At 34.4% G+C, this 15,505-nt stretch overlaps 1 protein-coding gene across 3 annotated transcripts in view; it reads left to right on the top strand.

Moving 5' to 3' along the window:
• The first annotated feature begins 893 nt into the window (after window positions 1–893).
• Window positions 894–15,505, top strand: part of Zip48C (Zinc/iron regulated transporter-related protein 48C) — a 245,670-nt gene continuing 231,058 nt past the window's right edge. For all 3 annotated transcript variants that reach the window (XM_090415478.1, XM_090415479.1, XM_090415481.1), the window contains exons 1-2: window positions 894–1,184; window positions 3,770–3,808. In XM_090415478.1, coding sequence (XP_090271604.1) covers window positions 1,077–1,184; window positions 3,770–3,808 — 147 coding nt within the window. In that variant the 5' untranslated portion in view covers window positions 894–1,076. The remainder of the gene's footprint in view (window positions 1,185–3,769; window positions 3,809–15,505) is intronic.

Below are 15,505 nucleotides of genomic sequence, written 5' to 3' on the forward strand. Positions count from 1 at the left end.
AAACCGTTCACCCTACGTCCCTTGAATTTAATTTAATACATTTCATTTAATTTAATACATTTCATTTAATTTAATAAATTTCATTTAATTTAATACATTTCATTTAATTTAATAAATTTCATTTAATTTAACTGATTTAAATTAATTTTAATTCTTTTTCTTCTTCTTCTTATTATTATTATTACGTAACACCACCAGAGAGTCCAAAGACTCATCGAAAGAGGGCATCTACTCTACAACTCTCCTTCTTCACCACTTCACTAACTGCAGCTACTTTCATCATCTACACCAACACCATCTACTGCCGACCACCATCCTATTTTCCCATCATTTTAACGCCACGTCCATTTTCTACACTGCTTTTGCTGGAATCTTGTGTTACAGATCATCATCTCGTGGTCCACAACAAATTCCAACATATTTTCACCTTGTTCATTTCTTTCTCCAAAACCATATTTTCCTATGACGCTTTCCCAACCATCATTTTCTATTCCTTTGGTATTTCAATCTCCTTCAATAATTAGTACATCTTGCTTTTGGTACTGTTTCTATTGTCTCTGTCAGATCTTTGTAAAATAAGTCAATGTCCTCATCTGTGCTGTCAGATGTGGGTGCATATATCTAGACTATTGATATATTAAATATGTTAAATACATACTGTATGCTCCTAATAAGCATTCTTGTCATTTTAGAAACATTTTAAGTTTCTAAATATTTGGTCCTAAAAGAATAAGGGATTATTAATATTATTCCCCTTGCTAATTGTATTGTTTACTGCACAAATTCAGACATGGAATAAATTACAGGAAAGAATGGTATAAAGTACGAGGAGTCGGTTAATGCATTTAAATTGCGTGGCGCTGTTCGTTTCCTAGCGTTTTTAAAGTCTTCAGTATGTGCTACACCTGTCGTTGTTCGTTGCTTGTATAGGTATGATTGTCAGGTGATATCCACTGACGAGTTACATATTGACACTTACGTTTCATCTGTAAGTGTTGTATTCATAAAATTCATGAAGTCGTTACGTTCATTATCCTACCATAGAACACCAGATTATTAATTTTATTCCGACAGTCATGATACAGGGATATTCGCCAATAGTTCAAACGTTTCTAGGGACGCTTTTTACTTGGGGTTTGACAGCTGCTGGGGCAGGACTAGTTTTTGTGTTTGCTTCAAATCAGGTAATTTATATATAGTAAAACAAATGAAGTCTTTATTCATAGTATTTAGAAGTAAGTGGTTATTTTTTTAGAATTGTAAAACATTTCGAATAGGAAATGTAACGTTTACGCAGTGTTGTAAACAAACCGATATTTTTATAACGTGGGAAAGTTTTTACCGCTGATTGTAAGTTATAATTTTTCTCTTTTTTTTTTTTTTTTTGGTATCTGTGTTTTTCATTCTTATTTTACACAGAAAACAACAGTTTGCAATTTAAACATCTTTAGGACTAGGCTACTTATATATACATATATAGAACGTACATAGCGACTTGATATGAAGTCATCTGCACTCTGTATGCAAGAAACCTAATCCTAAAGATGTTTCACATACAAAGTATTTTATTTTTTATTTAATTTATGTATCTCGAACACACGAAAGGTTGACAAACTTATAGTACGTTGGTACTATGGACGAGCTAAAGATTTTTGTTATCTTTAAAAATTTCTGTTTATTTTTTACATAGTCTGGAAGCTTTTCTGTAGAGACTTTTAAAAGATATTTTATTCCTCCAATGATTGGGAAGTGATTTCATGCTGAAAGATGAAATTCATCTCTCACTTAATGACAGTCAGAAACATCCATGTCCATTGAAAAATAAGGACAAAAGCAAGGATAATTTTTTGATAAGTGTAGTAAATATTCTTTTTAATCCAGTGAAGAACTTGTTTCAGCTCTTTCTGAGTATTGCAGTGAATATGTGATTACCATTTTGTTGTTACTTGTGTATGCATTTAAAAGTGACCCTTGTTACAGAATAGCTCTTAATTCTCCACAGGTATGTTCCCCATTGATGAGACTGTAATAAAGGTCATCAAGAAGGTGATTGTGTAGTGAATCAAGTTTCTACCTATCACTTAGGAGGACTAAGGTTTGACACCATATTGTTAGAACTAAAGAGACTTGGTATCCTAAAGTAATCCAGGTAGAGCAAAGAGATATTTTTCCAGATTGCTCATAAGATTCATAGAATATTGAGTGAGCTCTCTTGAACTAATATTGTGAAATCCCAGTGATGAGTTTTTGAACAAATTGTTTATTGCTGTTGCACCCCAAGATGACAAGAAACAAGTTGTCATGTTGCAGTGCTTGCTATGGAGGAGAGCTGGTTCTTGGCTAAGACTGTTGAAGGGAACTAATTTTGATGTAGTGCTGTCTGGCTGTAAACCTTTAGAGACCAAGCATTGTGGAGTAATCCATGTAGAGCAATGTGCGAATGTTTTAGGTCTCTAAGGTTCTTGGAACTGTGATAGTTTATGAACAAATTTCACCTAAAAAAAAAAAATAAATAAATAAAATAAAAATAAAGAAACTGGTTTGGATAGTAACCCCCACTATAACATGTACTGATATGAACACTGATAAAGAACTGTCATGGGATGAACTTCACGTGCATTCATCTGCTCTATATACAAGTAGTATAGTTATAAAGATATTTTATGTGCACTCTTTTATTGTCTTAGTTGAATAAATAAGAATGAAAACAAGAATATTATTTCTTTTTAAGTATAAATTATTCATTATTATATTATATGTCATAAATAAATACTAGTTATCAATTTTTTTTTAAAGAATTTTATTTATTCATTTTTTTTTTTTTTTTTTGAAAAAGGAACTAGGTATGATAAAAAAAAAAAAATATTTTCTAGCTTTCTCTTTTTCTGGTTTCTCCTTTGAATATTGCTCACTGTCTTTTTTTTTTATGTTCAATTTCATCTTCTTGCTTTTTTTGCTACTTAACCATCTTTTAAAGGTCAGCTTTTTATTTTCAATTATTGATTTTATTTCATTGTCCTGTATATGTAATTTTTTATTTTTATATGTTCCTGGACTTTCATATGCTGCTGATGTAATAATTTCTTTTATATTATTCCATTCTTTTTTGATGCCTCATTTTCTTGTATTTTTTTTTTTTTCAAAATAAAGAACTGTCTCCCCCCTTACTTGATTTGCCATTTCATTCATTGCATATAACTATTATGAGAAGAAGAAAACCTCACTTTTTAAATGATTAATAATCATAACGTATAGTTCTTCAGCATAAGGCTTTCATATTTGTGGGTTTATTCAGAAAGTGTGTGTGTGCATGCGTGTGTTGGAAGGGGGGGGTGAGATCAATTAAGCTCTAACTTGTTCTGTTATTTATGGTTTGATAATGCAGTCTAACAAAACAATTTGTCTTGTTATTAAAAAACATGTAGTTTTTTTAAGTTTCCAAAATTTTTCATTATAAATGCTCAAAAAAAAAAAAAAAAAAAACAGTAACCTTAAGGCTAGTGTTTTTTTTTTTTTTTGGTTGAATGTTATTTTCATATGTATATTACATGCAATGTTGTGTATTACTGATACCTTATGATACCAGCAATGTGTGGCTGTTTATACACTACACAGTTTCTAAAAAGCACTGTGTGAAGGATCCCTTAATTTTTTCCTTCTTTATCTGTTAAAAATTGTTTTCTATATATAAATTGATTACATAATTTCATTAAAGTTGTTCACTAAATTTTTTTTAATCCATTCTCTCTCTTTTTCTAATGCATTTCAGAGAAGAATTTTAGATGGAAGTCTAGGATTTGCTGCAGGGGTAAGTTGTTTAATGCAGTACATTATAATTTGTTCCTTTAAAATTATTCTTTTGTAATTTTAAGATGTCTGGCTATTGTTTCTTTCTTTCCCTTGTTATGCCTTAGGTTGTCTACTAATTAACGAGTAATTTTATATTATGAATAATGCCATATTACTGACATTGTGACTGAATATTTATGAATTGGATATTAAAACCTAATAAATGGCCATTAAGATCAGTTTGACCTAATTGTAATAATAAAATCAAAAGTCCAGAAAACACACCAAGCAGTGGTGCACCCAAAAGGGGGGGGGGTGCAAGGGCACCCCCCTTTTGGGTGCCCTTGCACCCCCTTGCGCCCTATTTATGTTGTGTTGTGTGTTCTATTTTTATACTACTTATGAATTAGCGATCATTGCAGATGCTCAGTCATAGGTCGTATGTGAAGCGTTGTGTGTATTCTCAAATCGTCTACTCAACTCGCCCCTCTCCCCCAGGATTAAATCCCGAATGTGTCACTGACACCAAGTAAAACACTGTAATGGAGGATTTAAAAATTTTATTAATATCATTATTATTATTATATGAGGTACCTCCATGGAGTCCAAAGACTCATTTTGGCAGACCCAATCTATTCACACAATCTATCATACCTCTCCTCAAACCCATTAACAGATAAAGCACTCACAACAAACAACCCATTCCACTCAATCACAACTCTCCAAGCAAAAAATCTAGTCCTCACACTATTACTAACCCCAGCTTTATTCAACTTTCAGGGATGACCCCCTTTTTCTGGTCTCTCTAGCGAAGTGCTGAAACGTTTCCTCTGCATCTGTCCTTTAAAACCCTTTAAGCAATTTAAATGTTTCTATAAAATCCCTTCTTTTTCTCCTATCAACCAAGTTCTGCAATCCATACACCTTCAATCTATCCTCATAGAGAACATTCCACAGGCCACTCACTATCTTGTCACTCACCTCTGAATGCTCTCCACCACTTCCTCATCCCCAAGAAACCCAGGGGACCAGACATGAGCCAGTAATCCAGATCTGGGCTTTATATGTCCACATCTGAATTACACAAGGCTTTATAAAGAGGAATAACTTCCTTATCTCTACTTGTTAATGTGTTCTTCATTAGCTAAGTAATCTTATGGGCTACCTTAGTAACTTTAGCAGTATGTCCTCTAAACTTTAACTCTGTCTACCACCACCCCTAAATCTCTAGCTTCCTCTATTTGTTGGAGTACAGTGCCATCGATATGATACTCAACCTTGTAATCTATTTTTCCCAAAATGCATAACTTTACATTTCTTGACATTAAACTGACACCCATTAACTTTTGCCCATACTGACAGCCTATTTAAATCATCTTGCAAGCTCTTCACATCACCTCGATTAACTATTACTCTACCTAATTTTCATCATCAGCAAATAACTGATTATTTCCTTACAGATTATTTCTTATATCATTTATGTAGAAATTAAACAGCAATGGTCCCATTACTGAACCTTGCAGCACACCAATATTTGTTTGTTTACACCTAGATTCTGTCCCTCCATATACCACTTTTTGATATCTGTCCATCAGCCACTCTCTAATCCACTTAACCAGTGTCATGTCCAACAACATTTGTTCTAATTTGCATATCAGAGTTCCATGCGATATTCTGTCAAATGCCTTTGCAAAATCATTGTGTAGTAATTTCCTTTATTTAACCCAGCTGTTATTCTATTATAAAACGTTAATAAATTACTAAGACATGAGTGATCCTTCACAAAGCCATGTTGACCCTCATACAGTATCATAATTTTATGTACTCATTCTTGAATTCTCTTTTTGACCAATTTTTCTAGTACTTTTACCACCACAACTGAGATACTGAATGGTCTGTAATTTGCTGCTGCAGTCTTAGAAGATACCTTATGCCAGGGAATTATTTTGCCCCCTTTCCACTCCCTTGGAACTCTACTAGAGCTGAGAGATTTAAATTAAAAAGCATATTAGAGGCATTGTCAGTTCCTTGCACATTCTCAGAAAACCCTAGCAAATATCCCATCTAATCCCACAGCTGTATTTATGTTAAGATTCTGCAATATTCTCAGAACCTTCAATACATTCACCTCTGTTCCTATATTAGTGTCTGTCACATATGTTAAAGCAGTAACCTCACTAGTATGATATATACTCTTGCAAAGTGGTCACTCAGTAACTCAACTATTTTATCTGCTTCTGTCTCTTCGTGACCATCATTAGTGAAAGTGACACTCATTAAGATTAATCTTCCATAGTCATCTTCCTTTTACTTGCCACATAATGAAAGAACTATGGGGTTTCCTTTGGACTGCTCAGCTAGATTCTTCTCATAATCTGATTTTGCCTTTGTTTGCATGCTGGTCACCTTTCTTGACTGAGCCTTTTTCTGTTCATGAGTTTGGGGGTCACCTTTCTCTTCCTCCATGACATTTACTTCTTCTGCAGCTCATGCTTAATGATATTACTCATCCCTCTTACTCCTATTTGATTAACCCTCCGTACATTAGGTATACAATTTAATATTCCTTTCTCAAGATGACCCTTAACTATCTCCCATGCACTACTAACATCCTTACCCTGCAGTATTTTATGCCATTGCACAGATCCTAAGCTTGTCACAATCACCTGCTTAAGTTCCAAATATACCCTTTCTTGACAGAACATTTCTTATGTTTTACAATCTCCCAATTCAAGACTGCATGGTCACTTTCACCAATTGGAGGCAATGTGGTCACCTTGGTTATGGATAGCTCTTCTTATTCTACAACTAGGTCCAATACTCTCACTCTGCATGTCCCCTCTATCACATGCTGCATCAAGTAATGATCTCTCAGTAGGTGTATAAATTCAATTTCCTTCCAGCCATATGATTTTTTTTCCTTCCAGTCTATATCTCCATAGTTGAAGTCCCTTATAACAATCATAACAATCATTCCACCTGTACTCATTATACTAATTTGGCAATGGATTTCTTCCATATCATCTGTGGAACACCTTGGCCTATAGCAACAACCAACTGTGTATTTTGTCTTACTGGCCTTAATATTACAGCAGACTACTTCAAATAAACTGCCACTCTCTCACCTATCTCCTATTCTTTTTGGCTGCAATTCATCTGCTATAATCAACAGTACTCCTCCCCCCCATCCTGTCATCCTTGAAAATTATTATTATTATTAACATCTGACCTCCATGTGGTCGGAGGCTCATTGTGGGAGGGACACACTATTGCACACAATGTTTATCCAACTGTGCTTTAAACTGATTCAATGCATCTACACCCACAACACACTCAGGCAATGCATTCCACTCGCCAACCACTCTCGATGCAATGAACCAATTCCTCACTACTCTGCTTACATTCTCCTTATACAGTTTCACAATTCACATTCTAACACTGTAATTACATCTGCTGTTAGCTTAGTCTCAGTAATGTCTATAATGTTTGGCGAGGTTGCACTAAACAATGCCAAAAACTCCTCCCTCTTGTTCCTGATACTTCTGGATTAGTATAAAACTGTAGCATCCCTTTAGGCCCCCACCCACCTTTACTTTCTGAATTGACTACCCTTTTCAATATTTTTACTTGAGAGACTAGATTCTTCACTTGGTCATACTCACTCACTCATTTCATGGGTGTGCTCACACAAATTCACTTGCTTCTGCCCTAATTACTTAAGTTTTCCTGAATTTGCACTTCAGCATACTCAGTGAACAAAGCTCTCTCTCTAGACACCTAACAGGTCTCTAGATGTAGGCTATCGACATTGTATAAATGCTTCTTTCCGTCAAACACAGACCACGGGTCCATACATCATTCCTTCTGCACAATCTACGTATGGACTCAATGACTGTCAACACTCTCCTCAGTACATATGTGTCATTGCGTGGTAGGAGACTTACAATCTTCACTATAAATTAAAGATGCCAAGAAATTATATTCTTGGTTTAATCCTTTCACCAAGTATAAGCAAACAAAGTTTACACCTGAAATATTTTCAGGACAGGGCAACTTCGTATATTGAAACTAATGACTTCACATCACTTGCCTTATTATCCTATAATGCAAAGCACATATCCTTACAGACATGTATGATACTATGCATTGTGGGAAGGGTCACTACCCAGACCAGTTTGGATCTTTATTGAGGTCCATTGGTGGAAGCCAGACGTAAAGGTGATACCAAGGTTGAAGTCATGCAGAAGTTATATTTTCATATACAACTAGCCGAAAGGTTTCACACCTTATTATTAAAATTCTCTGGATTAGAGATAGTGATTGGAAGTTTTTCCATTTGGTTATACTATAAATTAATGATGCCAAGAAATTATATTCTTGGTTTAATCCTTTATCCAAGTGTAAGCAAAGTTTGCACCTGAAGTATTTTTAGGACAGGGCAACTCGTATATGAGTTGCCCTGTCCTGAAAATACTTCAGGTGCAAACGTTGTTTGTTTACACTTGGATAAAGGATTAAACCAAGAATATAATTTCTTGGGCATTTTTAATTTATAGGTACAGCAATCCCTCAATTAATGCACCTAATGCATTCAAAACAGGCGCATTAATCGAAAACATGCCAATTAAATATAATAATCTATGGAAAAGTATAATTCGTTCTTCAAATTTCTTTTTAACCTTTAATTTTTTTTATAAAAGAATTAGGGTATATGTCAGGGCCTAGTTAAAGGAAAACCATGAAGCTGAAAGACAATAAAACATATTCAGAATATAAACTTATTATTCTACTTCTTAACAAAGAATTGAGCTAATGTAGTTTGGCAAACATTTTCTGTTTCTTTTTTTCATACAACTGATGGTATGGCCCTATTGCCGCTTCTACTACTTCTGCAAATTTTACTGCTTTTCTCTTCGTGAGGGTCAGCCTTCTAGCATTGCTTCTTAAAAACTTTGATTGTAAGAAAAATATTTTCAGATTGTTTCTGTGAAATCTCTTTGGGTTTATCAGTGACTAAATTTTCTTCATATTCTTCAGAATCTTCCATCTCATCTCATCTTCCTTTTCCCTCTTTTACCTTGCGGTGTCGAGGGTTTTATTATTAATCATCAGACCTCAAACCGTTCACAGAATAAGGTGGTCAGCCCTATGCCCTGGTGTATTCTATGTCTATAGTGTTGAGGTCTCAAGGCTGGTTTGCCTCCTTTGCAGGATGAAAAACCCCAGGATAAACTGGGAGAAAAAACCCTACTGTCCATGCCCAAGACCGGCTAACTTGGCTATGGCTGAGGAAGATCCTTCAGCTCCTCACGTCACCGACGTGAATCGAACCTAGAACACTCCTTCCCCAGCCATATGGTTGTGAAGCTCACAGCCACTAAGCTAACTGCACAGATGACATTATATATACCAAGTATAATGTATTTTTACAGAGCTCGTGAAACTGGCTGGTATAAATGAATTATGTAGAGATAACTACTTTACTATGTGTATGCAGTGTGATCTCACATTAAAATGGAAAACAACTCCCAGTAGTTTGTAAATGTTAATAGTTGTTTAAATATAAAGAGCCAATAGTCATTTTGGCGATATAAACATTATTTAAATTAAGGGGATGTTAAATCCCACATTGTTTTAAAACCAAATAAGAAACTCAACGATTGGAATCGGAGAGTTTCATGCCGAATATAGTAAACTATAAAAGTATCGGCGATTACTAGCATGAGCTAATGCAAGTGATCCTAGTACATAGTACAATACCGGGCAACTCGCAGCAAAGGTGGTAAAGTTCTGATTGCTATTCTTAGGTATTTTCCATAATGTAAAAACACATTTCCTAGGAAATGTATGCTGTTATTACATTATGGTGGGAGGTCATTACCCAGACTGGTTTCAGCCTTTTTTGATCTTTTCGTCTAGCTTTGGTCTAGCTACTCATTGATGAAGCCTCAAAAAAGGCTGAAACCGGTCTGGGTAGTGACCTCCCACCATAATGTAATAACAGCATACATTTCCTAGGAAATATGTTTTTACATTATGGAAAATACCTAAGAATAGCAATCAGAACTTTACCACCTTTGCTGCGAGTTGCCCGTTATTGTACTACGTACTAGGATCACTTGCATTAGCTCATGCTAGTAATCGCCGATACTTTTATAGTTTACTATATTCGGCATGAAACTCTCTGATTCCAATCTTTGAGTTTCATATTCTGTTTTAAAACAATGTGGGATTTAATATCCCCTTAATTTAAATAATGTTAATAGTTGTAATAATAATAGATATCTAATAATAATGGCATCTTCCATCTATGTGCACCTAAATTTAGCAGGTCGGAATCACTCAATTTCTCAGAATGAGATTTAATTAACTCAGATTCATTTGAAAAGCCTCTAAACTCATTTGCATAATGTGGAAGATGTGCTTCCAGATGGCTTGCATATTGCTAGCAGTAATTTCATTTGACTTTGCAACTTTATAACCAGGCCAAGATTTCTCTGATTTGGACAGAAAAGTTTTGGACGGCATTCGCTTCCAAAAAAGGCCGGTTTCATCGACATTAAATATTTGTTAGTCACAGTAGCCACCGCCTTCCACAATTTTCTTCAAAATCTCTGAATAATTTGTGACCACCTCCTTATCTGCACCTTGCAGCTTAGCCTGTAATTAGAACATGATGTAGGCTATTTCTCTTTTTGAAACTCAAGCCACCCAGCACTAGTGTGGAATTCTTCTTTTCCATGATTGATAGTCCTTTCTTTTAAAGTTGCAAAGAGACTTAATGCTTTTGATTTAATAAGGTAGTGCTTAGCGGGATTCGTTTTTGGTTACAATCTTCGATCCATGTAGAAGTCTCTCTAATTCAATTATTATAATACTTTGATTTTGAGTGCATGCATGATGAACTTCAAGCAGCCTTACCTTTCTCTTTATATCCAGCAGCTTTGCTTAAAATTGCTCTTATAGTTGATTCACCTATTTTTGTGCTCTTGTCCTATCTTTGCTCTGGACTTGCCTTGTTCATTTTTCTTTATTATTTCAAGTTTTCCTTTCATTGAGATTACTTTTCAAATCTTTTTCACATTTCCACTTTCTTGCTCACTAATTATTTTACTCATGATTAAAGTTGGGAAAATACTTTAAAATAAGAAAGTAAGGAAAACAATTGCAGAGGAAGCACGAGATATGATCATCAAAATGCTATGTAATTAGTAGCAACATAAATTTTGGCAGTAAATTTGGAACATAGTGTACATGGAAATAGTGTAGTATGCCATTAAAAAATAACTTTGTAAAATGTTTTAAATTGGTAACTAAATTATTTCATCCTGATGAGTGTTTTTTAAAATAGTTAGCCATAAAAATATAAGAGAAAAATTTTTAAAATCTGTAACATTTATTTTTAAGATGCATATAGGTGCACTAATCGAATTTGGGTATAGAAAAAAAATGACGCACCAATCGAAAACGCATTAATCGAGGGATTGCTATATAACCAAGTTCCAACAATTACAATCTTCACCTTCTCACTCTTTAGTTTTGACTATTCTAACAACTCCTTTACACCCACCCCCTCATAGAATACTTTTCGCGTCTCAGATCATTTGTACCAATCATGACAATTTTCTTCGATTTACCTTTTTTGCATCCAGATAGCCTGGCTATTATCCTGAATTTCTGCACCCAGAAAACCCGATTTTGTAACATTTTACTTAAGTACCCCTCTGATTGAGTCCCTGTACATAATTTTATCCTTAGCTTGTTTTTGTTGTTTGTTCGGTTGGTCTTTATTATTCCTTCAGACCGCCTGCTTATTTTTCTTCTCAGCCCCGATAATCTCTTGCTTAAGTTTCCCTGAATTTGCAGATCCACAGATCCTTGCTGCTTCTGCAGTTTTTCAATTTCATGCTTTTTTCCTTTGAAAGCTAACACTCAAGTGTGCAGTTTCTTTATTAATGTACATTTTGTCCTCATCTATTTTCATGGCTGCACGTTCAACATTATTAACATCTGGATAGGCTAATGTGTTTGTCAGACATGTTGTAATAGGTTTCACGGTATGATAAGAACACAGATGGGTAAGAAAATAACTATTTATTACTTAAAAGCTAATATTTCGCTGGTATTATATCCAGCATCTTCAGAGCACACAACACAAAGTTTGTTACAAATGCAATTTGTTACAATTTTTTTTTTTTTTTTTTTTTACCTAGATGGCGCCATATTAGGACTTTAGTCTTGTGTTGCACGCTGCAATTACTTATACTAGTCCCACTGTTACACCGGATTGTGGTTGTCTTGCATTCGTAACAAACTTTGTGTTGTGTGCTCTGAAGATGCTGGATATAATACCAGCGAAATATTAGCTTTTAAGTTAGTAAATAGTTATTTTCTTAACCATCTGTGTTTTTATCATACCGTGAAACCTATTACAATATTAATAACGTCATTTTCCATCCTAACATCGGTACTGTCTACTCTGCATTCTAGTCACCTAACAAACACTATCTTTTGAAACACTTAATACACACTTTCTCTATCTTCAGTTTCACTTTCCTTTCATATATCTTTTAATTTTCTCAACAAATATATTTCGTGTGCACTGCACTGAATAAAATTCCACAAATTCAAATCGCCCAACAACATGGTCTTTGCTGCTATTCTTCGTCCACGTATTCATGCCATGCCAACAATATCATATTTAAATGAAACAAATACAATATTTACTTACAAATAGTTCTTAAAAATTTTAGAAATCACAAAAATGCAAAACACCAAATGTAAAAATTAATTATTAATTTTGTGTTATCCATTTTCAGAGTACATCTGTTGGGTCATCAGAACTATTTGTATAATTTATTATAATATATTATTAATTACACTTGTTGAAAATATCTCTATTTAATAGGATTTTGCTTTCAGCTATCAGACATCATTAAGATAAAGTTGGAATTTTTTTCCCACTTGGTTAGACTATAATAAATTTAGTTTAATCCTTTATCGAAGTGTAAACAAACAAAGTTTGCACCTGAAATATCTTCAGGACTGAGACAACTTGTGGTAAAGGTGGACCAAGCTCTCATCACTCCTTGTCTCAGTATCTCCCATAATGCAAAGCACATCTCCTTGCAGATATGTATAATGCTATGCATTAAGGGAAGGGCCACTACCCAGACCGGTTTCGACCTTTATTGAGGTCTCGTCAGTGGGAGCCAGACCCAGAGGTGGTGATACTAAGGCAGAAGCAATGGAGAAGTGATATTTACCTATATATTTACCTATACATATAGATAAATGGAGAAGTAATATTTACCTATATGTATAAGTAAATATGACTTCTCCATTGCTTCTGCCTTAGTATCACCACTTCTGGGTCTAGCTCCCACTGATGAGACCTCAGTCAGTAAATATATGTATATATATATATATATATATATATATATATATATATATATATATATATATATATATATATAAATATACCTATATGTATATATATAAATATACCTATATGTATAGGTAAGTATAGGTAAATATGACTTCTCCATTGCTTCTGCCTTAGTATCACCACTTCTGGGTCTGGCTCCTACTGACGAGACCTCAATGAAGGTCGAAACCGGTCTGGGTAGTGGTCCTTCTCTTAATGCATAGCATTATACATGTCCACAAGGAGATGTGCTTTGCATTATGGGAGATACTGAGACAAGGAGTGATGAGAGCTTGGTCCACCTTTACCACGAGTTGCCTCAGTCCTGAAGATACTTAAGGTGCAAACTTTGTTTGCTTACACTTGGATAAAGGATTAAACTAAATTTATTAAAATAAAGTATTAGAAAGCAAGTGAAAAAATAATTAACACTGAAAATTATGGAAACAATTATTTATTTTTTTTAAATCTGAGATAAAAAGAAAATCATATATACAATATGTCTAGTATATTTTCTATATGTAGTCCACTGTTTCATATGGCTTATGGATGATTATACACATTAATTGTTTTCTACACCAGTGGTTGAGTGACTTCCGGTTGCAAAATTAGACATTGGAAGTCTTATTGAGCTTATAATTTTACTAGACACTTTGAAAAAATGAGACAGGAGATGATTTTCAAGATAAAGCATTGAAGCCAGTGACCAGTCCATTTCATGTTGTTTGAAGACATGGACACTAAGACCTGACTTCTGCTTGTAGTGTGTTCTGCTACAATGCTTGCCTTTCCAGATCTCATAATCCTTCTCAGTCTGATCTATTACAGAGAGGGTTAAAGCAATTTACTGTATTGACAAGGAGAGACATTGATATTCTAACAGCAGTCAATAATACACCATCAATTAATCATCACAGCTGTGTAGTATCTCTGGGTTATTGCTTGCTTTTTGACACCTGCATTAATACAATATATTTGTTATATATCAGAGCAAATGATATACAGTTGAAGATTATAAATTTTATATAGATTTTCAATATTCTTAACATAGTTATTTTTATCAATGTTTACATCACATATTACATCACACGTTACTAAAAAAAAAAAAAATGATGGTACGACATGACAAAATTTCATGCTGGCTGGGGCGTCGCAGGGTTAAACAAGGCCTCCGTTGTTTTCGCCAGGGAACCAGGGCGAACAGCGAAAAGTCAGCTACTGGAACAAATCTGAAAACAAACCCGAACTCAACATCACCAGAGTTAAAGATGGGTACTATCAACATAAGAAGCCTGAATGACAAAGAAATGGAGCTAACTGAGGAATTAGATAAGTACCAGATCGACATAATAGGGGTGACTAAAAAAAAAAAGACAAAAACTGGTGGGATCTTTCTGAGCAATAAATACAAAATGTTATATTCAGGCAATGACAATCAAGGAAAAGAAGGAATAGCCATAGTATTCAACACAAAATACGAGGCTAATCTTCTTGAATGGCAGTCAGTCTCAAGTAGAGTAATGTGGGCAAATATGAGAATGGGGAACTGGACAATGAGACTTATTTGTGCCTATAGTCCCACAGAAGGTTCTACTAAGGTATAAGTGGAGGAATTTTTGAGCCTTTAGAAAAAGCAACTGACACAATGAAAAAGGAAAAGTTGGTCATTGTTGGGGATCTAAATAGCAGAGTAGGAAATGATTGTGAGACATACAAAAATATTTTGGGAAAATTTGGAGAAAAGAGCAAAGTTAATAATAATGGCAAATACCTGTTGGATTTCTGCTCAGGACATGGACTGGTTATTACTAACACCATGTTCCAGAGTGTACAGAGGATTTGAAATTGGAAGTGATCACTATTTAGTCTTGAGCAGGATAAAATTGAATTTCATATTGAAAAGAATAACATGTAAGAAAGTTTTAAAGCGAATAAAAGTTGAGCAGCTCTCAGATGTGAACTGTAGACTAAAATACACAAAGATTATTGAAGAAAAAATGAAAGAGTTTGAGAATAGGAATCAAACCTTGGAGATTCAGTGGCAAACTCTGAAGAAAACTGATTGATTCTGTCAGAGAGGCATGTGGTGAGGTTGTCTGCAAGGATAAAAAAAATCAGAACTCCATGGTGGACACAGACGTTAAAGAGGCAATGAAGGAAAAGAAGAAAGCATATCAAAAGTTCCTGTCAAATAAGTCAGCTTGTGCTCTTAGAGAATATAGAGACAAATGCAAGAATGCTAAACACTGTGTAAAACTAGCTAAACAAAAGTCATGGGAGGACTTTGGC

This window comes from Typopeltis vanoorti, chromosome 3 (assembly GCF_054136105.1).
Source record: "Typopeltis vanoorti isolate ZY-2024b chromosome 3, IOZ_Tvanoo_1.0, whole genome shotgun sequence".
In the NCBI taxonomy this organism is placed as follows: domain Eukaryota; kingdom Metazoa; phylum Arthropoda; class Arachnida; order Uropygi; family Thelyphonidae; genus Typopeltis; species Typopeltis vanoorti.